This window comes from Elgaria multicarinata, chromosome 14, assembly GCF_023053635.1.
Source record: "Elgaria multicarinata webbii isolate HBS135686 ecotype San Diego chromosome 14, rElgMul1.1.pri, whole genome shotgun sequence".
Lineage (NCBI taxonomy): Eukaryota > Metazoa > Chordata > Lepidosauria > Squamata > Anguidae > Elgaria > Elgaria multicarinata.
In genome coordinates this window covers 124,363-148,511 of record NC_086184.1, presented here as the reverse complement: position 1 = coordinate 148,511, position 24,149 = coordinate 124,363, and the positions used below count along the sequence as shown (strand labels likewise).

The 24,149-nt window shown below is 55.8% G+C and overlaps 3 protein-coding genes across 8 annotated transcripts in view; 2 read left to right on the top strand and 1 right to left on the bottom strand.

Moving 5' to 3' along the window:
* The window catches only part of AP1G1 (adaptor related protein complex 1 subunit gamma 1), a 78,693-nt gene that overhangs the window by 39,338 nt on the left and 15,206 nt on the right, over positions 1–24,149 (top strand). For 2 of the 4 annotated variants that reach the window (XM_063141150.1, XM_063141152.1), the window contains exons 1-2: positions 12,471–12,617; positions 23,486–23,689. In XM_063141150.1, coding sequence (XP_062997220.1) covers positions 23,489–23,689 — 201 coding nt within the window. In that variant the 5' untranslated portion in view covers positions 12,471–12,617; positions 23,486–23,488. Of the gene's footprint in view, positions 1–12,470; positions 12,618–20,866; positions 20,969–23,485; positions 23,690–24,149 lie in introns of those variants that run through there. The other 2 variants (XM_063141148.1, XM_063141149.1) reach the window with 2 other exon arrangements.
* On the top strand, positions 313–3,908 carry ZNF821 (zinc finger protein 821). 3 transcript variants are annotated; one of them, XM_063141155.1, is made up of 7 exons: positions 313–541; positions 1,397–1,521; positions 1,626–1,748; positions 1,858–2,003; positions 2,398–2,502; positions 2,781–2,947; positions 3,219–3,908. In XM_063141155.1, exons 3-7 carry the CDS (start codon positions 1,670–1,672, stop codon positions 3,871–3,873), a joined length of 1,152 nt encoding a protein of 383 aa, XP_062997225.1. In that variant the 5' UTR covers positions 313–541; positions 1,397–1,521; positions 1,626–1,669; the 3' UTR covers positions 3,874–3,908. The 3 variants fall into 3 exon arrangements, with proteins under 3 accessions (XP_062997225.1, XP_062997223.1, XP_062997224.1); XM_063141153.1 differs by lacking the exon at positions 1,397–1,521; XM_063141154.1 differs by lacking the exon at positions 313–541 and having other exon boundaries at positions 874–1,521.
* ATXN1L (ataxin 1 like) lies at positions 5,592–10,336 on the bottom strand. Its single transcript, XM_063141138.1, has one exon. It carries the CDS (start codon positions 10,286–10,288, stop codon positions 8,258–8,260), a length of 2,031 nt encoding a protein of 676 aa, XP_062997208.1. The 5' UTR covers positions 10,289–10,336; the 3' UTR covers positions 5,592–8,257.

The following is a 24,149-nucleotide window of genomic DNA, read 5'->3' as shown; positions in this document are numbered from 1 at the left end:
GCGGCTCGCCCGAGTCGTGCCGGAGCGGGCAGGCGGCTCTTCCGCGCTCCCTGCGTCCCTCGGGGCGACACTCTGGCCGGTTCCGGGGACGCATCGCCGCGGCCTCGGGGGAAAGTCTCCGCGCTCCCGGCGCCACCCCTTCTCCGGCCGGCCACCCCTGGGAGTGCGCGGCCGGAGGCGCGTTCCGCTCCGCCTCGGAGGCTCCAGCGCGGCGCGCCCCCGCCCGTCTGTCCGCCGGTCCGCCGTGCACGAGCCGGGCGCTCCCGCCGCGCCGCCATCTTCCCTCCGCTCGTCCGCCGACGTCGGCCCGCCAGGCAGCCCGGGTGGCCCTTTGTCCGCGCGGCTGGGAGAGCCCGGCCGGGGCGACGGAGCCCCGGAGCCAGGCGAGGGCGGCGGCGGCGACGGCGGCAGCGCCTGGACAAAGCGCTAGCAGTCCCTCTCCAGCGCTGCCGCTGACGGGGCTCTTCTCTCTGCAGGTGCGCCCCCCCCGGGGGGGGAACCATGTCCCGGCGGAAACAGACCACCCCCAATAAAGTGCACTGTGAGTAGTGGGGCGGGGTGGGGCGGCCCCGTCCATCCCTCCCCACCCCCCGCCGGGCATCCTGGTCTGGGCCAGGCCGAGAGAGGCGGCCCACCTGAGCCTGGCGGGGAGGGGGATCAGGTCCTGTCCTGGGGTCCCTGCGTGCTCCCCCCTGACGTTATTCCCGGTCTTCCCCCCTCCCCCAACAACGGGCTCTCCGAGCCTGGGCCAGGCGCTCTAGCCTGCTGGGGAAACAGCAGCTGAACCGGCAGAGAGCCAGCTGCATGGATGGCAGAGGGGCTCAGTGGCCACGGAGCCCAGTTAGAGCTGGAAGCTGCTGCTGCTGCCGCCACAAGAAGCAGCAGTGCCTTCGGCTTGGTTGGGCCTGGTAGCCTGCTCCCAAGGCCAGGACGAAGTCCGCCTTGCCTCTAGCTTCAAAACGGATAGACTGATAGCCTGAACCTAGAGCTTGGCTTGTAAAAGCCCTCTAGCTCATTAGGCATCAATCATCAGAGGTGGAACTGAAGCCGACTCCAATGGGAAGCTAAACCAGGAGCACAAAGGGGGCCTGGATGTGGGTCTTGCACCACAGGTGGGGACCATGTGCGGCTGGCCTGCAGCTCCATCCTCCCTCCCCATTGGCTATGCTGGCCAGGGCTGATGGGAGTTGCAGTCCACTTTAATTTAGGAGACCCTACGTTCCCATTTCTGCCTTACCCACATTAACAGCGTCACTCCCTGAAGGAAATGGGATGGAGAAAGCGTCTCCCAGAACTTCCGGCTGGCTGCTGGGCCATCTTGCTCCAGGGCGGAGCCCAGGGCCCGTCGGAGCCCTCTCGGTGTGCTTAATGCAGCTGAAGACATTTGTATTCCCAGGTCATGCTGGAAAGGATGCGAAGGGGCAGATTGGTCAGGCCACCGTTGCTTTGCAGGAAGGGTTTGGGGAAAGCTGTTTTGGGGAGTGGACCTCAGGCATTAGTCCCATTCTGGGCCACCTTCAGGTAGGGGAGACCGCCAGTAGGCATCCATCCAGGGGTCGTGGCGTACCTGGGCAGAGGAAGGCAGAAGTCTGATGTCTGCCCCTCCCCCCCCCTTGTGCTTCCAGGGGAGCAAGTCTTGGCTGGGCTGGAAGAGCACACGCGGCAGGCCATGATGAAGAGGGACTTCCCTGAGCTGCTGGGAGCTCAGCCACTGACCCAGCAGCTGCCAGAGAAGGACTCCAGCAGCAGTGAGTGGTGCTCTGCTTCCGGGATGGGGTGACCCAGGGCCCCTGCTCTGCTTTGCCACCCGCTCTCCCAGGAGGGCACGGGGCCAAGAGCCATTGCTCTGTATTCCAGGCGACAGCGAGGGGGATGAAGAGACCACGCAGGATGAGGTTTCCTCCCCTACTTCTGAGGAGGACGGCACAACGGCCACCGTGAAAACGGAACTGGGCTCTGGGGAGCTGCTCAGGCACAGCAAGCAGGTGACTCCGGGCCATGAGGCAAGTGCGTCTCCACGATGGTAGCTGGCGTGTGCACGTTGCAAAAGAGCCACGTTGCTGTGGGCGTGGGCCTGGGGCTTCTCAGGAAAAGGGAAGCTGCCTGTCGCAGGTTCTTGGATACAGCAAAGGGGTGGGGGGCAGGGATCCGGCATGACGGCTGTTGGAGGGGGAGCGTGAGAGCGGCTGCCTTCGTGCCCTGCTGGTGGGTTTCCCAGAGGCATCTGGTTGGCCACTCCGGGAAGCTGGAGGCGCAACGAGTGGATGGACAGGCCCTCAGCCTGGTCCAGCCCGGCTGCTCTTGTTCCCTCCCCACGCCTGTCCCTTGCAGGGCCTTGCCGTGCGGAGAGCCTGTCCCCTCTCTCTCTGAGCCTGTCCTGCCTCTCCTTGCTTCCAGATGGGTTTCAGTGCCAGCCCAGACACCCTGATGGGGCTCTCCAAGTGCCCCCTCTGCCAGCTGGACTGTGGAAGTCGGGAGCAGCTTGTCACTCATGTCTATCAGGTACTTGGCGGGATGAGTGTCCCACGAGGCCAGGCCCTCCAGGCTGACATGGCAGACTGACTGGGCTGGGAGAGGGGGACATGGAGGGCGCCCATTCCATCGCCCCCAGTGGGTTTGCACCACATCCCAGGGAAGGCCCTGCGGGTCTCTCTCCTTCCTTCTTTCCCTGACAGAAGAGGGAGCTCTTCCATGGCTTGGCTTCGGCCAGCCCTCGTAGGGGCAGCTGAGAGGGGAAAGGGCGCCGGAGCCCTCGCCTCACAGCCCGGCCTCGTTTGCAGCACACGGCGGCCGCAGTCAGCGCCAAGAGCTACCTGTGTCCCGTCTGCGGCCGAGCACTTAGCACCCCAGGCTCCCTGGGCAGGCACCTCCTCATCCACTCCGAGGACCAGCTGTCCAACTGTGCGGTGTGTGGGGCGCGCTTCACCAGCCATGCCACTTTCAACAGGTGAGAAGCAAGACCTCCTCTGGCGCTGGAGGGGGAACGCTTGGCGGGAGGGGGGCTTGCCCGGAGACCTCGTGGAGGTGGAAGAGGCAATGCCTGGTGGACCCTGGGGCTAGCGGGAGGAGATGGCCCCCACTCCCCTTCCAGACCAGGGCTCCACCGGCTGCTCACAGGAGGAGGACTGGGTGGGGGCGCAGCCACTAAGGCCGGCGTGCAGGCCCCCGGGAGAGGCTCAGAGGCCCCACCTGCCCGTCCTGCGCTTTGGCTTTCGCAGTGAGAAGGTGCCGGAGGTGCTGTGTGGGGACGCCCTGCCGCTCCCGCTGCCCCAGGGCTCTTCCGGGGCCGAAGAGAAAGCTGCCACTCTCAGCCCCGCCGTGTACCCCGCCGGCATCCTCCTTGTGTGCAACAGCTGTGTGGCTTATCGCAAACTTCTGGAAGCTCAAGCCCCGGCTGTCCGCAAGTGGGCCTTGCGGCGGCAGAACGAGCCCCTGGAGGTGCGGCTGCAGCGCCTGGAGCGGGAACGGACGGCCAAGAAGAGCCGTCGAGACAACGAGACGCCCGAGGAGCGGGAGGTGAGGCGCATGAGGGACCGCGAGGCCAAGCGGCTGCAGCGCCTGCAAGAGACGGAGGAGCAGCGGGCGCGGCGCCTGCAGCGGGACCGGGAAGCCATGCGGCTCAAGCGCGCCAACGAGACCCCCGAGAAGCGGCAGGCCCGGCTGATCCGGGAGCGCGAAGCCAAGCGGCTGAAGCGGCGGCTAGAGAAAATGGACCTGATGCTGCGGGCTCAGTTTGGCCAGGACCCTTCGGCCGTGGCCGCCCTGGCTGCCGAGATGAGCTTCTTCCCGCTGCCGGTGGCGGGTGTGCAGCTGGACGGGCCGCTGCTCAGCAAGATAGCCTTCGAGGAGCCCAGCCCCAGCGCCCTGCGCTGAGCGGCTCCTCACGCGGTACTGGGGACCATGGAAGGGGCAAGAGGAGGGCGGGTGGGGGAGGTGGGATGGCACGCTGCCAGCTCGTGTGGGCCCCACCAGGCACTTGCTGTCAACGGGGAGCCGGGGAATAAATTAATTGTACGTGTTCCAAGTCTCTCGAGTGCGATGCTGCTGGAACGGGGGCCAGGAAGTCGAGACCTCACTGCACTGGTGCTGCCCTTACCTTTGCGCCTCAAAGATGGAGACAGCGAAGCAGAGAGGGGTGCATTTCGCTCGTTGTCCTGTGTCCAAGTCTCTGGCCTGAGCAGTGGAAGGGGCGAGACTGGGCAGCGGCAGGTGGAAGCCGCCTCTGGCCTGGCCTGGCCTCTGCCTTTGCACCAGCCCTCCTCCTGGCCAGGCTCAGTGCACAGAGAAGTCCAGACTGGGCTGTACTAAACGAGGGGGGGGGAGCGCTTCCCCTGAGACCCTTGAGCCTGGTCTGTGACTTTCTGCACAAGGATGGCACAGAGCTCACTGTGCCAGGCTGAAGATTCCTCTTCTTCAGTCGAGCCTGCTCAGACAGAGGGGCCGAAAGGCAAGCGTGTGCATAGTTGCCGTGAGGCAGATTCCTTTCTGGTCTCCATCCCTTCCGTTTGAGCTGCTCTGAGAAACTCAGAGAAGAGAAGGGGCTCAAGAGGGGCCCATCCTGCAGACCAGTCAGGCCACAGAATTGGAGTGTTAGTGTGGATGTTCACTTCTTGAAGGTATCTTTGGCCCTTGACCTGTTCTGAATGGAACAAATCAGTAAATTAAAAAGGCAGCGGTTTGTGTCCAGCGAGAAATTGGAAGAGAAACTGTCCCAAAGGCTTGAGCATCTCTGCACAGCTGTGGCCAACAGCCTCTCTCGCATTGGCCCTGGAGCCTGGTTCTGGGGCGGCTGCCTGGTCTGGTTCCCAGCCACAAGTGCAAATGCAGCAGTCAGGGAAGCCTCCCCACTTCCATTGAATTGGCAGGGCTCTTGCCAGCTGGCATACCGGGCTCCTGCATTACCATGAGACTGGCTGTTGTCATTGCTTTTGGGCGCTGAAAGGTTTGGGCATTAGCCATGGCCTGAAACATCTGCATTAGTAACCAACCTGAGAAAACACTTTGAAGGGTGATAACAAGGTCAAATACTTCTGCACCAATAAATCACCTGACCTGTTTTAACTGAAAGATCCACTTAGCTGTGCTGGTTTTCTAAAAGACTTTTTCCATACGCGTAACAGACAAGTCAGAAACTGCCCCTCCCTTCCTCAATGTCCTGGAGCTTGCTGCCGGTGGGTATGGCAGGAGTTTAACAGTAAGGTGCAGGCAGTCCGAGGAAAAACAGCCGCTAGTAAGTGACCACGGCATCAAAGTGTCACATTTGGAGACCACAAGCAATGATTTGGTCTACCACCGGGGGTGGGGGTGGCGCTGTAAGGCTACCAAGAGGCTTGTAAGGCTACCAAGACCCACTTGCCCCGTTTTCTACACACACACCCTGGCCAGTGACCCCCACGGTACTTGCTCCTGTGCGACAGCTGCCCTTCCATGTTACTGTTCTAGCCGCATGCCTGGAGTCCGGGTCGACAACTGCCGGAGACGGCACAACAGTCCCTTGTTAAGGTGATACTGCTGGCCCATTAGCTTTCCAGTCCGGAGGTTCTGGCCAGGATTTGCTCCATAAGACAAGCAAGAGACAGACACAGCAAAGGAAAAGCTATTGGCTTATAATTATATAGATATATAGATATATGTATATATTTATATATATATACTGTTTACATAGTCAACAAGTTAAATGCAGTATTTGTAAGAGCATTAACAATAAAAATACAATCTGTGTACAGAGACTTTAAATGGTAAAACAGGAAAAAGGATCTCACCCAAAGTACAAATATACAGTACAAATTGATTTATTTAAAACAGGTACAAAAAAAGCACAACAAAACAGATTACCCCCCCCTCCCCATAGACAGGTGATACTCCATTAAAGGTCAGAGGGGAGAGAAGGGGCTCAGCTAGTCCTAAGGCTTTAGATATGAGGCAGGCGGCTGCTGCAGTGAGGGGGGGGGGGGCGTTCATTCCGGGATGGATCGCTACACACCAGCCCTCTCCTTCCGCCAGCGGCATCTGGGCAGGTGGCCCACCCCAACTAAGGTGCTATGCAAGCGATTGCAGGTGGGGGTGGGGGTGGGGGTAGGGATGGGCCTCAGAATTGGCTTCCTTGTTTACCTCCAGACTGGGGCAGCAAAGGGGCCTCCTCCGCGATCAGGCCCTCCTCGATCAAGGAGCATTTCCAGAGGCTTCCTGTGGGGAAAGGCACGTGTGCTCTTGCAGACGGGCACAGAAACAGCTGGGGACGGGCTAGAGGGGGAGAGACCTGGCAAATGGCCCGGGGACATTGTTCACCGGCACCCCCGCTCAAGCGCCACTCCTTGGGCAAGCTCTCGGCCCCTGGACTGGCCAACGGCACAGCCAGGCAGTGCCCATCCCAGGCCACTGCATACGAGGGAGCCTGTCCCACCGTCCACTACCACTCCCCATAGGTCCTTGATGTAACGTCACACAAGAGAAATAGCTTATTGCTCTAGGAAGCAACCCCAGCTGGAGTTGTGGTCAAAAAATGCTTCCACACCTTGCAGCTCTATCCTCAACCCAAACCTGGAAATTGCATGCAAACGGAGGGAATATTTCAGAGAGCAGGGCAGCCAGTGGTCAACCAATCAGAGAGTGGCAATACTTTGGGGATCTGGGACCACAAATGAGGTGGACTCTCTAGCAGGACCACGGCGGAGTGTGTGTGCGAGTCTCAAGAGCCAGAGAGGCCTGGAGCTGCAGTCAAAGGAGAGATGGGCACATGGAGGGGGGAGGAAACACCAAGCTCAGCTGGGGCTGACAATGCTCTGCCATGATGCCCTACGAGCTTGCCCCCACCAGGCCCTGAGGGAAGAAGCACGGGCCTTCCAAAATGGCCACCCCAGGCGTCAGGCAGCTGGGGGACCGAGACGGAGCCTGGCACAGCCTTTCAATGGAGATCAGTCCAGTCCAGAAGGCGCACAAAGGACAATCCGGAGGAGCCTGGGAGGAAGTGAAGGCCGGCCGTGGAGCGTTTTGGCCAAAAGGTGGCGAGGAATAGTGCAAAGTGCTGGGCCCTCTGGAAGAAGGCAGCAAGAAGGTTCCAGCCGGGAAAGCAAAGTGCGAGTCTGTGCTTTCCCCTTTCATAGACAGAGAACGGGGAGTGGATGAAGTGACCAGCCAGTCAGGGAGGCCGTGAGTGAGTGCTGGCAAGGACCTCAATGCCACACTGTTGGGCAGCAAGCAGGGACCAGCCAAAGTGGGGTGCTGAGAAGTGGTCTCAAACTACTGCTCTGAGTCACCAAGCCCAAAGAAGAGCAATTATCACTACTGAAAGAATAAGATCAAAGCAACCCCCCATTTCCATGCTCTCTGCCCTTTCCATCCCCTTCAAAACCTGCAACTGGTTAAGGTGGGCCTAATATCCCCAAACGGTTTCCGGGAAGTGCTTTCATCTAACCAGCCCAAAGGCCAGGGGTGTAGGGATGTGCGCGTGCACGCCCTCTCCAAGAACTGCCACGCACTTTCAGAGGCGCTGCCTGTCACCTGAGCTGCTTCCACAACTGCAGCCAGACTAGAACGGGACTTTCTGACCTGGCTCAGCGGCAAATGTTTCAATGCCCAATAACAGCCTACCTTGGAGATGGAGAGTTGGGGACAGGCCGAAGAAACCAGTCTGGGAATAACACTTGTGCATGGAACTGGCCTACACATACACACTCTCACCTGTCCGCCCCCCCCCCCCCTGCCCCTCTACTTGGTTTCAGGGCATACACTCAGCAGCCTTGCAATTGGAACAGAATGCAGCCATTGACTGTTTCCCCTCCCAAACCCCAATTGTGAGGAAATTGCATACAAATATCTCCCTGAGGAGAAGTCCGAGCACCCTTGACTCAGTGCCCAGAAAGGGGCTGCTGCTGTGATGCCTAGAGCAAAACGGCTTGATTCAGACCTGAGCAGAGAGAGGCCTGGCCCTTTGTCCCCCTTTCCTGGCGAAAGCGCCCTGCTACGTGTGAGCACGCATCCTAGTAAAGTGCTTGCATGATAAGGGGGGTTGGGACTCCACAACACTGCTCACAGACAGAGCAACAACTACCTTTAGAGCCTGCCTTGGCCCCTCACCCCCTCAGAACTGCCCTGCAAGGAAGGGAGGGGAGAGAGCCCCGTCCATGGAATGCTTTCAGGCACAGAGCTGCTGGAAGAAGGGCTGGGCATCCCTTTGGTACCAAGAGGATCTGAGCAGTAGCCAAACTGGATGAAGCCCAGCTTGGCGTGGCACACAGTTTACCCGGCCCCCAGGGCTTCACTTCCCTGCATTTGAACGGCCCTCGATGGACAACTTGACCTCCTGGGGAATGAATGAGGGGCGGAGCAGGGGTGGCCGGGGCTCCTCCCTAAATCTTTGGAAGCTGGGGCCTGCCCAGCCATGCCCAGCCATGGAGTCAAGATGGGAGGCTCTCTGGGGGGAGCCCAGGGGCCCCCCACCCTTCCCCAGTGGGCTTTTCTCCCCTGCTGGGGCTTGTGGCTCCCGGGGGCTCTGCCTGCTTCGCCCAGTTCTCTCTCGGGCAAGTCCCTGGGGGCTGGCCGGGGGAGCAAGCCTCCCATTCAGGCTCTGCAAGCTGATGGAGATGCAAACGTCACCCACCTGGAGCCTGTGGCAGGGCAGCGAGAAGAGACGGGCGGTCCGCTCCGGGCTGCAGGAGGACCAGCCCTGCCCATACACAAAGAAGGGGTGCTCAGGAGGGACATCAATGCTCACTTTGCTCTGTTGCTCCCCAACCACAAAACGCAGCGTGACAAAGCCCAGCCAGGGGCTCTCCTGGAGGTCCACCACGGTGCTAGAGTCAATCTTGAGGCCGCCACTCACTTCCGCGCTGCGCACAAAGTCCTGGGTCTGGAGGTCCTCCACCCGCTTCAGCTCCCCAGTGGCCAGCTGGATAATGGCCCCTTTCATGAAGTGGGAAGGCACGTGGCTCTGGGAGTGGGCACGCTCCGCCTCCGGGGGCGCCGCCTCGGGACTTGCTGTGCCCAGGCCATCCTGACGTGCAGGCTGGAAGGGTCCTGGGACTGGCTTGCCATTGGCCACGGCCAGCCCTTTGAAGACGCGCCTGGGGCAGAGCTGCTCCTCGGGGGACCTCGGGGACAGTCTGCACAGGGGGGGCTTTTCCGTGACGATGGCAGGCGCAGTCTCCACTGCGTTCCTCACCGACTCCCCCTTCTGCTCAGGGGGATTGCGATGGGAAAGGTTGAGAGGGCTTGAGCTGTCCTTCTGCTGAGCAGAACAAGCAGGGTAGTCCTGAGAAGTAAGCTCTCCCACCACCCTCTGCACCTCCAGGTCAGTGTCCGGGGTGCTCCGCTGAGACGGCACGGAGACCTCTGTCCTTACGACCTGAGCACTGGCTAAAAGGGGCCCCTCAGCCTCACACTCCACCGCTACCACCCTGGGCCACAACCCTTCCACCTCACTCTCCTTCGCCCCTGGGGGGGCAGGCCTCTGCTCCCCGTTGGCTGTAATGACTTTGGGGTCTAGCTGGCTCTCCTGCAGAGGTGGCAGCTCTGGGTTCAGGCCAGCAACAGGTGCCTCAAATGCCGAGAAGCCTGCCGGTAGGTGCGACATCTGGTAATAGACTGGAATTCGGCCCTGGGAAACGCCCAGCGGCTGGCTCCCTCCGTGAGGCTGCAGAGGGGGGCCTGGCAGAGCCGAGCTGGAGGTCTTGACGAAGCCGGGGGTTGCCTGGGGAGAAGAGTCGGAGTCTTCGGCCAGGAGGGGGGCATAGGGCACAAAGTGGGGGATGTGGGGGGCGCCCAGGCCAGCCGGAGGTGGCAGGAAGTGGCCGGGCAGGAAGCCAGGAGGCACGGCGGCAGCAGTGTAGGGCAGCGAGTAGGGCGAGCCCACGAACTGCAAGGGCGCCGGGGGGAGCGGGGTGTAATGGATGGGCGAGTACTGGATCGCCGGGTGCTGCTGCAGCAGCGGGGAGGGCATGCTGAAGGCCGGGGGCAGCGGGCTCACGTTCACCACCGGTGAGAAGGTGGCCGGCGGCACTGCGGCCACTTTGTACAGCAAGCCGTACTGGTCCACGGTCAGGCCGGCCACTGCCTCGGGCGGGCCGCCACTGCCGCTTTCGCTGTATCGGGAAGGCGGCGCCTGGCTCGGCCCGCCGGATGTCGTCGTGGTCGCCGCCGCCGCCGCCCGGGCCCATTCCGCCCCCGGAGCCCGCTCGCCGCTCGCCGCCCCCCGCTCTTCGCTGCTGCTGCTGCTGGTGGTGGTGCTGGCGGGGAGGTCTCGTTTCTTGGGCGGCAGGCACTCCTGGCTGCGCTCCTGGGCAGCTCGCATGACGCCCGCTCCTGCAGCGGGCAGGGCCCGGCAGGCCGCCGCCGCCGCCGCCGCCGCCGCCTCCCCCGCTTCCTCCTGCTGCTGCTGCTGCTGCGGCGCCTCCTCAGCTGCGAAGGCACCGGGGAGGGGGGGCGCAGAGGCGTCGCCCGGGGGGCGCTTCGCGGGGAAGGGCGGGCGGGCGGGCGCGCTCGTTCACCCGGCGCCGCCGGCCGCTTCGGCGCCTTCTGCTCGGCGGCCGCCGCCGGCTCCTGCTCCGCCGCCGCCTCCCCAACCGGGCTCCATCCCGCCGATGACGACCCCGCCCTCCTCGCACGGCGCGCCGGAACTGCCGAGCCCGTGACGCCAGCACGGCGCGCGGGGCCCACAGCGATGACGTCGTGGTTGCCATACCAACCCCCGAGGAAGCCGTCGGCGCCATGGCGACAAACGCCGGTCCCCTGCCGCGCCTGCTTTGCAGGGTTGTTGTGAGGACTCAACCCAGCAGGCTCCGTCTCCAGGGGAGGCTCCTGCGTGCCGGCCTTGGCGACGAGCTGGGCCCACAGTCCCTGCCCGGCACGGCCCGCTGGCGCCGGAGAAGGCAGCCAGAGAGAGGCAGCGCGGGACCAACGCCGCCTGCTTCGGGGTTCCCTTGAACCCCCACCCCACCCCGTTGATTAGCGTGTCGCACGAACTCAGCCAAAGATAGTAATCAAATACACAATTAAAAATTTGCAGCCTTAAAATTGTACTTCCTTCTGAATGGCCAGAGGTGGGAAATGCACGTGTCTGCGACGTTAAGTGAGATCTATTACGCAACCCGAGGGAGCCAGAAGGGAGCCATACCTTTATTTACTGCATTTCTCTCCCGCTTTCCCTTCTAGAAACTGATATAACGGTCTCCCCGCCCCTATTTTATCCTAACAACAGCGCTGTCGAGAAGTTTAGACTGAGGGTTTATGACTGGGCCAAGGTCATTCAGCGCTCTTCATGGTTGAGAGGGGATTTGAACCCGGATCTCCGCAGTCCTATTCGACACTCTGCTACGCCTTACAGAGGCGGGCGGAAGGTAATCAGCAGCTGCTGATACCTCCAGCTGATTTGCAGCAGATCGGCAAGAGTTGAACAATAGCAACATTTAAAAAGCTTCCAACCCGAAATTAGGCTGCTGAGAAAGGAATGCCTGCTCGAGGAGGGGGAACCGGGGGCGGAATTCCAGACCGGGTTGCTCAGAAGCGCCCGATCCTGCTGCTGGACCGCAAATTCCCATCAACCCTACTAGCCAGTACAGCCAATGACACGACGGCTGACGGGAGTCGAACTCCAGCAGCACCTGGGGAGCCGCACCGGCCTGAGTGCCTGGTGGTGTCCATGTCCATCCGCCTGAGTTATTTTGCACCTTAGCGGCTCTCAGAGGTCTGCTGATACAAAGCAGGGCCTGACGCCTATCTATTTATCTATTTAATTTATGTACTGCCCCATAGCCGAAGCTCTCTGGGCGGTTCACAATAAATAAATAAAATAAAACTTGGCGCCAGGCGAGCCTCATCGGGGAGATATTCCGCAATTGGGGGGCCACCGCCGAAAAGGCCCTCTCTCTTGTTGCCATCCAGAGGACGGCCTTAGATGTTGAACGCAGCGTACGGGGTAGGTTCAAGTCCAGGCGTTCCGTCAGGTATTGTGGTCCCAAGCCGTGCAGCGGCTCTGCGCGTTCAGAGGGCAGCTCGTCGTGAGCTGCCCAGTGGGCTTACTCCGGAGTAAGCGCGCATCGCATTGGGCTGCGCTGACAGGGTCCCCCTGCGCATCGGCCCTTGGCCCGGGTACTACAGGAAAGGCCACTGCACGTAGCGGAGCCGCGCCGCCCTCCAGGCGCTTCCTGCAATTCCCGGGCTGGCTCCGTCCTGCCCGCACACGCGTCTCCAGGCCGGAATCTTAAGCATCCGCGTGTGGGATCCGGCCGGACGAACATCGCGAGCACAGCCGCAGCGGTGACTAGACAGGCGTCTGACGTCATCACTGCCTGCCACGGCGCAGTCTCGCCGCCGCTGTCGTAGCACCGCTGCAGATGCCTCCGCCAAGGAAACTAGTCCGGGGCCCGGTTTCTGTAGTCTCGCGCAGCGCGGCTCCTGCTCGGCCACGGAAGGCGGCTGCGGCGGCCGCGGCGCCGGGACAGGCGGACGCGACGGGCCGCCGCCGCCGCCGCCGTGCTCTGAGCGAGGGGAGCCGGCGAGTCCCGGCCGCAGGATTCCTCCGCCTGCGGTATCGGTGCTGAGGCCGCGGCGCCGCCATTTTGGATGCCAGCCTCCTGCCCCTGCCGCCGCCGCCGCCTTCGCCGCCGCAGGGACCCGGCCCGGTGAGTGCCGCTCGGGGAGGAGGCGTGCAGCGGGCGGGTCCTCGGGGTTCGCCGCCGCGGGGAAGCCGTCCCGTATTCCCTCCCTGCCACCCCCCGGCCCGCTGACTCCTCCCCGCCGAGGGCCTGGCAGCCTCCGGAGACGGGGCGGCGGGCGGATGGGCAGACGAGAGGCTGCGGTGCCTCTCCGCTCGCTCGCTCGCTCGGGCTGGGAGGGACGGAGGGAGCGCGCGGCCACCACCACCACCACCACCACCACCGCGAAGGGCCAAGCTTCGTCCAGCCCGGCCGGGGGCGGCCCTTCCGGGTCCCGGGAAGGAGGTCGGCGCCTCCCCCCTCGCTTTCCCTGCTCTGCGCGCCGGCGAAGGCAGGCCGAGGCGGGGCTCCGGTGCCCCCGAGGCGCCGCTCTTCCGGCCCTGTCAGCTTTGTCTCTGCTGGCGACGCGGGGGGTGGGCTGGCGGGATGTGCCCCCCAAACTCAGCCCGGGAAAGACCCTCCCTCCCTCCTTCCCTCTCTCCCTCTCTCTCTCTCCCCCTCCGTGGTTCTCCCGGCATGGGCTGCTCTCCTGCCCCCTCCGTGAAGGCGGGTTGGTGTCTCCGCAGCAGCGCTAAGCCGTCGTGCCGCTTGCGGTGTTCTCGGGTGTGTCGCCCACCGGTGCCACCCAGATGTGCCCGGGGGGGGGGGGCGTCCCGGGTTGGTGTGCCGTGGAGGAGCTCGTCTTCACGTTTCCGTTCTTATGGGCTTGGCTGGACTGAGCATTTGAGAAGCGAAAGGCCGAGTTCCTGCAGGGCCAGCATGGTGTGGTGGCGATTGGGCTGGGCTGGGCTGGGGAGTCCCGGCTTCCAGCCTCCACTTGGCCATGAAGCTCACTGAGTAACTGGGCCAGCCACGAACTCTCAGTCTAGCCTACCTCAAAGGGTTGTTGTGAGGATATAATAGAGAGGAGGAGGAAGAGAAGGACCATGAAAGCCACCTTGGGTTCCTTGCAAGGGGGGAGAAAGGGGGATATAAATGTAGTAATAAAAATAATGCATGTCTGTGAGAAAGCAAGAGGGCGCTTTTAAAACTCTGAGTGGTAAGGAGACAAGCCAAGGAATGTGTTGCTGTTGCAACTCTGTAGGACTAACCTGCAGCACGCAGGCTTCCAGGAACCACGTAGCACAAAATCCCCTATTTCCAGTAGGGCCTTTGTCTGGCACTTTAGCCCCGATGATTGTGCCACAAGAGAGGGAACTGCCGCTTAACAAGCTTGGGTTAGTCTATCCAGTTTTCCTGTGATGCTGGCTCGTGTACGCTACAGCTAGTTAAGCAACCAATGGGTGAACTCCAACCTCTAAAGTTCAGGGCTGTGGCTTTGTCCCAATGTTGGCGATCATGGGTCAGTTGTGGGTAGTGATGAGGTATTAGGTTAGTGTTTTCTTATTAGCGTCCTTGCCTTTATCAACCTCGCTATCCTGATCAGTTAGGAATGGCTCACCATAATAAGTGCTCCTTGCTATCAGTTCTGCTTTAATAAAGAAGTTTTCTACTGTGTTTAGGTTCTGATAGTAATTTGGGATCCTGAATACAGACCTTGGGGCGGGAGGGGGGAGATGTTGCAAAGCATGATTTTATTTATTTATTGCAGTTCTATACCGCCCAATAGCTGAAGCTCTCTGGGCGGTTTACAAAATTAAGACAATTCAAGTATAAAACAACAGTATAAAACCATAATATAAAATACAATATAAAAGCACAACCAAGATAAAAGCAGTAATGCAAAAATACTAATTTAAAATACTAATTTAAAACAGCAAGTTCAAATTAATTTATAGACTGTTAAAATACTGGGAGAATAAAAAGGTCTTCACCTGACATCTAAAAGAATATAATGTAGGTGCCAAGCGAACCTCCTTAGGGAGCTCATTTCACAGCCAGGGTGCCACAGCAGAAAAGGCCCTCCTCCTGGTAGCCACCTGCCTCACTTCGTTTGGCAGGGGCTCGTGGAGAAGGACCCCTGAGGATGATCTTAGGGTCTGGGCAGGTACATATGGGAGGAGGCGTTCCTTCAGATAGCCTGGCCCCAAGCTGATCTTGTGCTGCGTTTCTTTTGATTCCAAACATTTATTTATTTATTTATTTATTTATTACATTTTTATAACGCCCAATAGCTGAAGCTTTCTGGGCAGTTCACAAAAATTAAGATTGTATGGTCTTAGTAGTGTGTGCATGGGGAGGAAAGCAAAAGGTAAACATTAGATCAGTAACCTGAGGCCCAGTATTGGGCAAAAGGCGGGATACAAGTAAAGATAATAATAATAATAGATCACTTTGCTAGACCTTTTACTGATGGGCATTGATGCTGTGAGTGAGAAAACCTGCTTCCTTCTGCTGACAACAGAGAAGCTAAGTGGCAGGAAAGCTTGAGCAGTTTCTTTCTTGAAGTTAGGGGATCCAATAGTGTCTTGAGACATACAGCTATCCAGAGGTTCTTGGTGCTGGAGACATGGAGTCCTTTAGGACTGACAAAGTAGGGGTTGCTGCTGCTTTATGCTTCACTTTCTCCTTTTCCTTTGGCGTCACAGGAGGTGTCTTAGTAGGGAGGTTGGTCCTTAGTATTTTATTTAAAATATTTATAGGCTGCCCTTCCAGGGTCAAACCCTCCCAATGCGTCTTCCAGCATTTACAGTATATTAAAAAGTAACCTAAAAACCATAAAATATCATAAAATTAATAAGTGAGAACAGGAATAACACTAATCACAAATAACATTTAGCCCAATAAGAGCAATAAAATCAGACAAATAACTTAGCACCATAAATATAACAACCCAATAAAATCTTTATTTAAGAGAAGGCAGTTGTAAACAAATGGGTCATCAGGATTACCTATTTTAGCTAGAACAGAGTTTTGCCAGTGTGGGCCCACTACCTAAAAGGCCTTATCACTGTGCCCGCCAGCATAACTTGTTAAAGCTGCTGAATAAAATCAGGCAGTGTGCAAGTTCAAGAAGCACACAGCTACTCAGAATCAGCCCTTGACTTTCCAGTGTCGCATAACTTGTGAGTCCTTTGTAGCTCTTGGATAAGATGGTTGAGATTTCTAGTATAGCCACTCCATAGTACGTCTTGCTATCATTGTCTGGCTGTTAAACCAGGGTCATATCTGCATATCAGTAAGGGAAATAACATTCTGTATCTTTTCATTTGCTGCCCCTGCATCATGGCGTGAATGCCCACGGCCATCTTTTAGAAGTAATAATGAGTGTTTTGATACCAAAGGCATTTTTTGATCCTTCACTGTAGACATCTTCCAATAGATTCTGAGGCTTGTGATCAGAATCAGTTTACATTAAAACAGTGCCATCCCAAGATACCTTGATGCCTGAAGTGGAGTCCAAATGCACACACTTCCGGGCCAGCACTTAAACAAATCTTGTTGCATGATTAATGCACCAATTTCTATCTTCATCTATCTCCCACCACTACACACTCACTGCCTGTGGCGCTGCCTGAAACAGATCACTCTGCACCATGGAAGTGTCTGCCCTCCTTATGGAAGTTCTATGAAGAGTATAATGCTCTGAAGATGGTCCTCTGGTTGTTTTAGCTTCTGAGCTAAGTAACTGAAGGGAGGTGGGGTCAATTTCACCATTGCAGGGTGAGTTTGAGGATTTCCATTCTGTGTGAAATACATTTCTCTAAAGTGTGCAAGAAATTTCTCAGTGATGGGAAAGGCTGTATGTTGTAAGAGGACCTTTCTGTAAATAGTAAGTATTTGCTTGTGTGTCCTCATGCATGTGCACGTGAGTTGTGAACATAGAGAGCAAGAAAGTGGCCTGTGTAGAAACACTGGCCCTCTGAAAAGTGTGCATAGATGAGACTTACCTTCTGCTCACAAATAGGGCTCCAGGGGACCAGTCACGGGTTAGGTTAGGGTTAGTGGCTGACTCTTCACTGAGAGAGAGAAATGTCCTGGTGTTTTCTGGTACCTACAGGTGTCTTTGAACCACAAATTCTAGAGGCCTTTCTTTCTTGCTTGCTCTGAAATGAGACTTTGAATAGCTGTTCAGAAGAGCAGCTATTACACATGAGGACTTGCAAGTAGGAGGTGAGGAATCTGGTGTCTTCTTCTGGTTTTCATGGCTGAGCTTTCGAAAGACCTACAGCAGACTTGTCACTCTTTTGTGTGCCTCCTGGTCATTCACACAGAGGCAAACAGGAAGAGTGAGAGTGCCAGCTGTGGAAAGGGGTACATGAACATGAAGATGAAGTGTGGTTGCAAGATGTAGAGTGTGCAGGACAAGCTTTGGGTGGGTGGATGAGAATGAATGATCAGGCTGACTGGATCACCTGCAGAAGCAAAATCCCCTTGGCCTGTTTTTTTGTTTTCAGGGCAAGTTTTCTGTTAGTTCTGCATCACTTCCTGATTAAGGGATGTTGCTAGACAAAATCAGTCAAGTGGTTTGATCACTTGAAGATACTACAAATAGACATGTCTTTCCCATCAGAGTAGTCCTAACATAGAGAATAGAATCTTTTGATGCACCTAGGAATAGGAACCTGATAGTTGTGCCACGGTAGACGGATGACTGCCAGAGTGTTGGGTTTCTTTTAATGTCAATTTATCACAGAGTATGTGGAAAATAAGGAAAGTTCGGGAAGGGTGCTGCCGGCTCCTCTGGAAGGCTGTGGATGGAGGAGACGTTCTGGCCCACTGGCTCTCCCGTATGACCCTCTGAGGCTTGGCCAAGTCCCCGCCCCTCAAGGGGAGATGCAGGCTGACTGTCTCAGAGCTGCCACCTCAAGGGCTGCCCAGAGCGCTGTGTAGCCGGGGCTCCTGTCAGAGGCCCAGCTTCCTCATTGCCGCTGCTCACCTGATTCCTCTGCAGCAGGAAAGGGAGTCGTCTGCCTTGCTGTGGTGTGCAGTGAGAAGCCAAGCGGCCTGGCCATGCCGGATGAGGGCAATCTCTTCCTCCATCGCCAGATCTCTTGGCTTTGTGCTGCGTGGTGAAGAGAGGAGTCCAACCCGGTAGCCGCACATGGTGTGTATGTGAGAGCGAGATCGTGGGTGTGGGGGTACATTTTGTGATCATTCCCCCTCCCCCCCGACCCCCAGCAAGGGAATGCAACCCCGCTGTGGGGGGAAAGGCTTGGCTTGTGGCCACCTGCTAGCTCTTGGAAGCAGCCTAAGCCTCTCCCTCCTCAGTGTGTGCAGGCTCCTTAATCGAGCAAGATGGACAGTGAAGGTGAAGCGTGCCGCCCGGTGGAAGTGTTGCTGTGGGTCTCATGCATTCTTGGTTTGAGGCTGCCTCTTGTCACGTGAGGCTGAGCCTGAAGTAGCTGGGGCCAGGAACTTGCTCTGCCGGCCATTGTACCCCCATCTCACCCCTGGTATCATTAAGGCTTCATAAGTGAGAAAGGAAGGGGTTGGATCACGACAGGAGCGAGGGAGGGAGGGCGAGCCCCAGGCCCTGGAGAAATGGGGGCGGTTTCTGATCTCCACAACAACAGCATCAGGCCTGGGAACATGGCTAGAAAGCTAGCAGAATGCCAGTCTCTAGGAACTCTGCCTCTCTTGTGATGCTTCTGATATAGCATAAATAAATGGCAGATGGCAAACCTTACCCCTCTTAGATCAAGAAACAACGGAATCTATACCTATGAAGTGGATATTTGGGGTAGCTCTCAGCTTGAAGACTGGTGGACTTCCATGTCCGGCCTGCTGGCCTGTGTGGAGTCCATTGGATCCAGGCCCTCCGGCTGCCTGTGGATTGAGGCTGCAGACCTCTTGCCCAGGCAGTGTGTCCTTGGTTGCCCTGTGTTGTGGGGGCAACGCTGAAAGGAAGGGGCTGGGAAGTGTGTTCTTGTCAATAGCAGGAACTGAGACTCTTGGAGGAAGCGAACTGCAGCGGAACAGCTTGCGCGTTGCATTTTGGTTTGGAAGCAAAGTCCAAACACGTAGTTAACAGGCTGAGGGTTGGCTTTGGAACCTTGGAAGCTGCTTTGCATCGGGTCAGAGCCTAGGCTCACATTGTCCGCACTGACTCGCCATGGTAACCGCCCAGAAAAGTACAGCTGAGCCATGAATTCGACTAGGATGTTTTCTGATGGCCTTTGGCGGTTGTTTTTCCTGTTGTGCTTGCCTTTGATTTAATGTGGCTGCTGCTTTGGGGCTTGTGAGATACCTTGAGGGTCTTTCTTAGGAACATCGGAAGCTGCCTCATACTGAGTCAGATCCTTGGTCCATCTAGCCCAGCAGTGACTCTCCGGGGTTTCAGCCAGGATTTTTTCTTGCTCTGCCTGGTGATGCCAGGGATCGAACCTGCGAGCTTCCGCATGCAAAGCGGGGGCCCTGCCACTGAGTCATGGCCCTTCCCCTGGGATCGAAGGTGGGGTGTAAGTGTTTTACTAAATAAAACACCTGGGGCTTCCAAAGGAATACAGTCATATAAGCGAAACAAGCCAATTTCAGTCCCCAGCTTTCAGGATGCTCTCGTCAAGCCATTCCTCATGGTGACTCTGCAACTGTTCTGGGAGGCCCAATGCAGGTGGATTCCTGCATTGAGCAGGGGGTTGGACTCGATGGTCTTGTAGGCCCCTTCCAACTCTGCTATTCTATGATAAGAAATCCGTTTGGGAAACGGATGGTGTTCAGTTAAAGTCAGGTGGCTTTCACAACCAGTGAAAGAGAGCATTTGTAATAGCGTCTGTAGCTTGTCAAACAACCATATTTAGTAGTTGCAAGAAACACACCAAACTAAAATGTAGGCAGGCCTCAAAGTTTAAGTGCTCAGTACTGAGGTACATAGATTAGCATTTCTGCCGGCTTCTATTGCACAACTCTGTGAAGTGTAATCTCTGAATCTCCTGTTTCACACAGTCACATTTTGAATGTGTAACTATAATAGATTCTAAACCCACTGTAATGAGGCTTCTATTGATAAAGCGCTTTAAAAATAGGTCTTCCCTTGGGCTACCTGGCTTTTTTCAGGGTGGCTAAAAAGCCCCCAATTTTCTCTTGGCAAAGCAGCAGTCCAATCCCAATGTCACTGTCCGGAGCCTAACTGCCATTTCTCCAGATTCGTACCCAGAGGTCTAACTTTGCCATTTCTCCAGATTCATACCCAGAGATCTAACTCTGTCTGCCATTTCTCCAGATTCGTACACAAAGATCTAACTCTGCCATTTCTCCAGATTCATACACAGAGATCTCCAGATTCTCTGGGTATCTCTTGAGTCAGAGGAGTCTCTGTAGCTGCTCTGATACTCTTCTGAGTGGAGCAAGTCTGAGTAACTGGGGACTGCAAGTCTGCCTAGAACCAACTGTGCCTCTGACCCTGGCCTGGGAACTTGTCCTGCTTGAAGGGTGAGCTCCACCTCCCTCTGGTGTCTGCACCCCCTGCCCTGTTGTTAGGATGTTAGTGAAAAGAGCCTGCTGGGAAAGGGGGTGGGGAGAGGCTTTGTGGGTGCCCTGACCACCTAGTTCTAAAACCCACATAAAAGCGAAACACCATAGTTTATCCCACCACATGCAATGGAACAATGTGTGTGGGATCCCACCTATGCTTGGCTCCTGTTCCTAATAAGTAAGTTCCCAGTTAAATCCACCCTCAGTAGCTTTTCCTTCAAACCAGAATTCCCTAAAACGTCTCCCCAACCAATTCCTTACAAACAGGTGTAGATGCTGTGCGCGTCTCTTTGCCTTCAGCCCTTTGGCGCTCTCCCACCCTGGAGGCCTTCAAGAGGCAGCTGGGCAGCCATCTGTCAGGGATGCTTCAAGGTGGATTCCTGCACTGGGCAGGGGGTTGGGCTCGATGGCCTTAGAGGCTTCTTCCAACTCTACTATTCTATGATTCTGGCTTTTAGGAGGATTCAGATGTTTCAGGGGTTACTTGCTGAAGTCTCTAGAATGTATTATGTATAACTTGATATGCTCATAAAATTATCATATTTAATATATTACATTTAAAAGTACTGCTTTTTCAGATAAAAATTACACATTTACTAACTGGATTTACTTTTAAGTGCTTTTAATTTTAATGAAAATGTTATGAACAAGCCAAGTTACGCATAATACATTATGTTCCAAAAGTCAGAAAGTGACTTTAAATCGGTAGAGAGCACTTTAAAAATAAGCATTGCATATTTTTCCATTTCTCCCCAAATTTCTGGGTTTTTTCGGTGGGGGAAGGAAAAGACCTGTTTTGTTTCCCCATAGCTTCCAAACTTCTGGAAATTTTACGTCTGTATTCTGCCGCCCTTGCTTTGCAGTTCAAGGACTAAGAAACAGCGACATTGAGGAGCCTTACCAGGCCAGTGCCCCCGGGTGGTGACATGAAGTCCTGAATGTTTCCATGACACAAGTACTCAAGAGTGAGCTATTGCGACAGTGTAAAACCTACCCCACAGCCTTGATTTCACTCTCTTATTCATGTGCAGTTGTGCTAATCGCTCATGGCGGGCTCAGATTTAGTCTTGAGTATATGACTACTCCAAAAAGATGCCCACTCTTTTAAGCATTATTACAACGTCGTAGCAACGAAGGTGGTTATGATTTCACAGGTTATACATGGCTCCAAAGCAGTATAAGAACCAGAAAGCTGACAGAACAGGATTATTCATATGATTATATAAAGAGATGCTTGGGGGATTTTCTCCTGAAAATCTTTGTTTTCTAGAACCTGTAAATAAATGTTTGCCTGAGGGATTAAAAATTGGCTCATTTAGCTGCTTCTATGCATGCATTATTTAGTTTGCTTCAGCCTTGGGTTTGTTTTCATAATTGGTTTTAATCCAAGACTCCAAAAAGGTTGTGGGCTAAGAGTTGCAAAGTACCCTGGGGCATTTGCCTCACCTGAGAAGGGAGGAGGGTGCTCTGGAAAGTGAGAGCAGCAGCAGCAGGCCTAGGGCTGTTCTCTTTGCTAGATGCGCAGTGTCAGGCAGAAACTCTCATTCAGGAGAGGCCTGTTGCAGAGAGCCAAAATAACTCTTGGCTTCATTAGGAACAATGAACAGGGAATTGCCTTCTGCAAGTGGGTAGCGCAGCCTACCAGCAGCATAACAGGACAACTCCAGGCACTCTTGAATGAAACGGATTATCTAGATCCATTTCAATCGGGTTTCAGGCCTGGTTTTGGAACGGAAACTGCCTTGGTCGCCCTGTGGGATGACCTCTGTCGGGAGAGAGACAGGGGGAGTGCGACCCTGTTGGTTCTCCTGGACCTCTCAGCAGCCTTCGATACCATCGACCATGGTATCCTTCTGGATAGGTTGTCTGAGCTGGGAGTTGGAGGCACTGCGTTGCAGTGGTTCCGCTCCTACTTGGATGGCCGATTCCAGAAGGTGGTGCTGGGGGATTATTGCTCTGTGCCATGGCTCCTAAGCCATGGGGTTCCACAGTGCTCTATCTTATCCCCTATGCTGTTTAACATATACATGAAGCCGCTGGGGGAGGTTATCCGGAGATGTGGACTGAGGTGTCATCAATATGTGGATGATACCCAGCTCTACCTTTCCTTTTCATCAAACCCAGGTGAGGCAGTGACTGTTCTGAACCAGTGCCTGAGCACGGTAATGGACTGGATGAGGGCTAACAAACTGAGACTCAATCCAGACAAGACGGAGGTACGGTTAGCGGGTGGTTCATCTGTCCGGCGAGGTGATGTTTGCCCTGTCCTGGACGGGGTTGCACTCTCCCTAAAGGATCGGGTCCGTAGTTTGGGGGTGCTCTTGGATCCAGAACTGTCACTTGAGGCACAGGTGAACTCAGTGGCAAAGAGCACCTTTTATCAGCTTAGGTTGATATACCAACTACGCCCTTATCTGGACAGAGATAGCCTAGCTACAGTTATCCATGCTCTGATAACCTCTCGCTTGGATTACTGCAATGCGTTATACGTGGGGCTGCCTTTGAAAACGGTCCAGAAGCTTCAGCTGGTACAAAATAGGGCAGCCCGTTTACTAACAGGGACTGGCCGGCGAGATCACATTACGCCAATCCTTTTCCAGCTTCATTGGCTGCCAGTCCAGGTCCGGGCCCGATTCAGAGTGCTGGTATTGACATTTAAAGCCCTAAACGGTTTGGGGCCAGGTTATCTGAAGGAACGCCTCCTCTCATATGTACCTACCCGGACCTTAAGATCATCTACAGGGGCCCTTCTCCGTGAGCCCCTGCCAAAGGAAGTGAGGCAGGTGGCTACTAGGAGGAGGGCTTTCTCCGCTGTGGCACCCCGGTTGTGGAACGAGCTCCCCAGAGAGGTCCGCCTGGCGCCTACACTGTACTGCTTTCGTCGCCAGCTGAAGACCTTTTTATTCACTCAGTATTTTAACACTTAATTTTAACTTAAATTTAAATTTTACTGTTTTAACTGTATTTTAATCTTATAATCAACTTTGCTGTGTGGTTTTATTCTGGTTGCGCTTTTTATACTGTATTTCGTAATTGTGTTTTTAACCTGTTGGATGTTTTTTGTGGTTTTAATTTTTGTGAACTGCCCAGAGAGCTTCGGCTTTTGGGCGGTATAAAAATGTAATAAATAAATAAATAAATAAATAAATAAATAACTCTGCCCCATCCATTCGGTCATGTAGCAGTGGGGGCAGAGCGGCAGCTGGGTCATCCTACCGTGGCCATAGCTGCCTTAATTGCTGCCTGTGGAGCCAGGCCTATTCCCACTCCAGCAGTGGCTTATGCCACTTGGCATGTGAGACACAAACACTCTCTTGATGATCTCTCAGTGAGCTGAGGCTGCTGGCTTAGGAAAACAGCCCTGGGCTAACCAAGGCCAGCTAGGTGACCCGGCCAACCGAACTCCGCAGATTTGCAAGGGGTCTGAATGGAAAGATCAGCTGCCTGGCTATTAATTCTCCTCTGTGCTCTCCTTTCCTTAGAGGATGCCCGCCCCCATCAGACTCCGGGAGCTGATCCGGACCATCCGGACAGCACGGACCCAGGCCGAAGAAAGGGAGATGATCCAAAAAGAATGTGCTGCCATCAGGTCATCTTTCCGAGAAGAGGACAACACCTACCGCTGCCGGAACGTCGCCAAGTTGTTGTACATGCACATGCTGGGCTACCCTGCCCACTTTGGACAGGTAGGCCCCCTTCTTTTGAGGCTGTAGCTGGAACGGAGCCCTATTCCAGAGAGGGCTGCCAGCTCTTTCCTTAAAGTCCAGAGCTTGGATGTTGAGTGTGGTCCATCTGCTGCTGCTCAGAAGGCAAAGGGCCTACAGTCTTCCAAGCGGCCGCCTGTAGGAAGCTGCCCAGGTGTCCTTCAGCCAGGTCCTAGGTGCTTCTTTGGGCTGGTAGGGAAGTGTTGGATGTCCCTTGCAGGGCAAGACAGCTTCTCATATACAGGAGCCTGGAGAGGTGGATGTCATGATCTCTGTAATGGAGCAAATAATATTGTTTGTCAACTCTGGGTCACTTACCTCTGCTGTGTGGCAAAGGCTCCATCTCAAGGGGTCAAGTTTTGCTTCTGAAGGTGGTTGTGAGTGCAGTGCTGGGTTTCCTCCTGATGGAAGGCCTACAACAGCCTTCCCCAGCCTGGTGCCC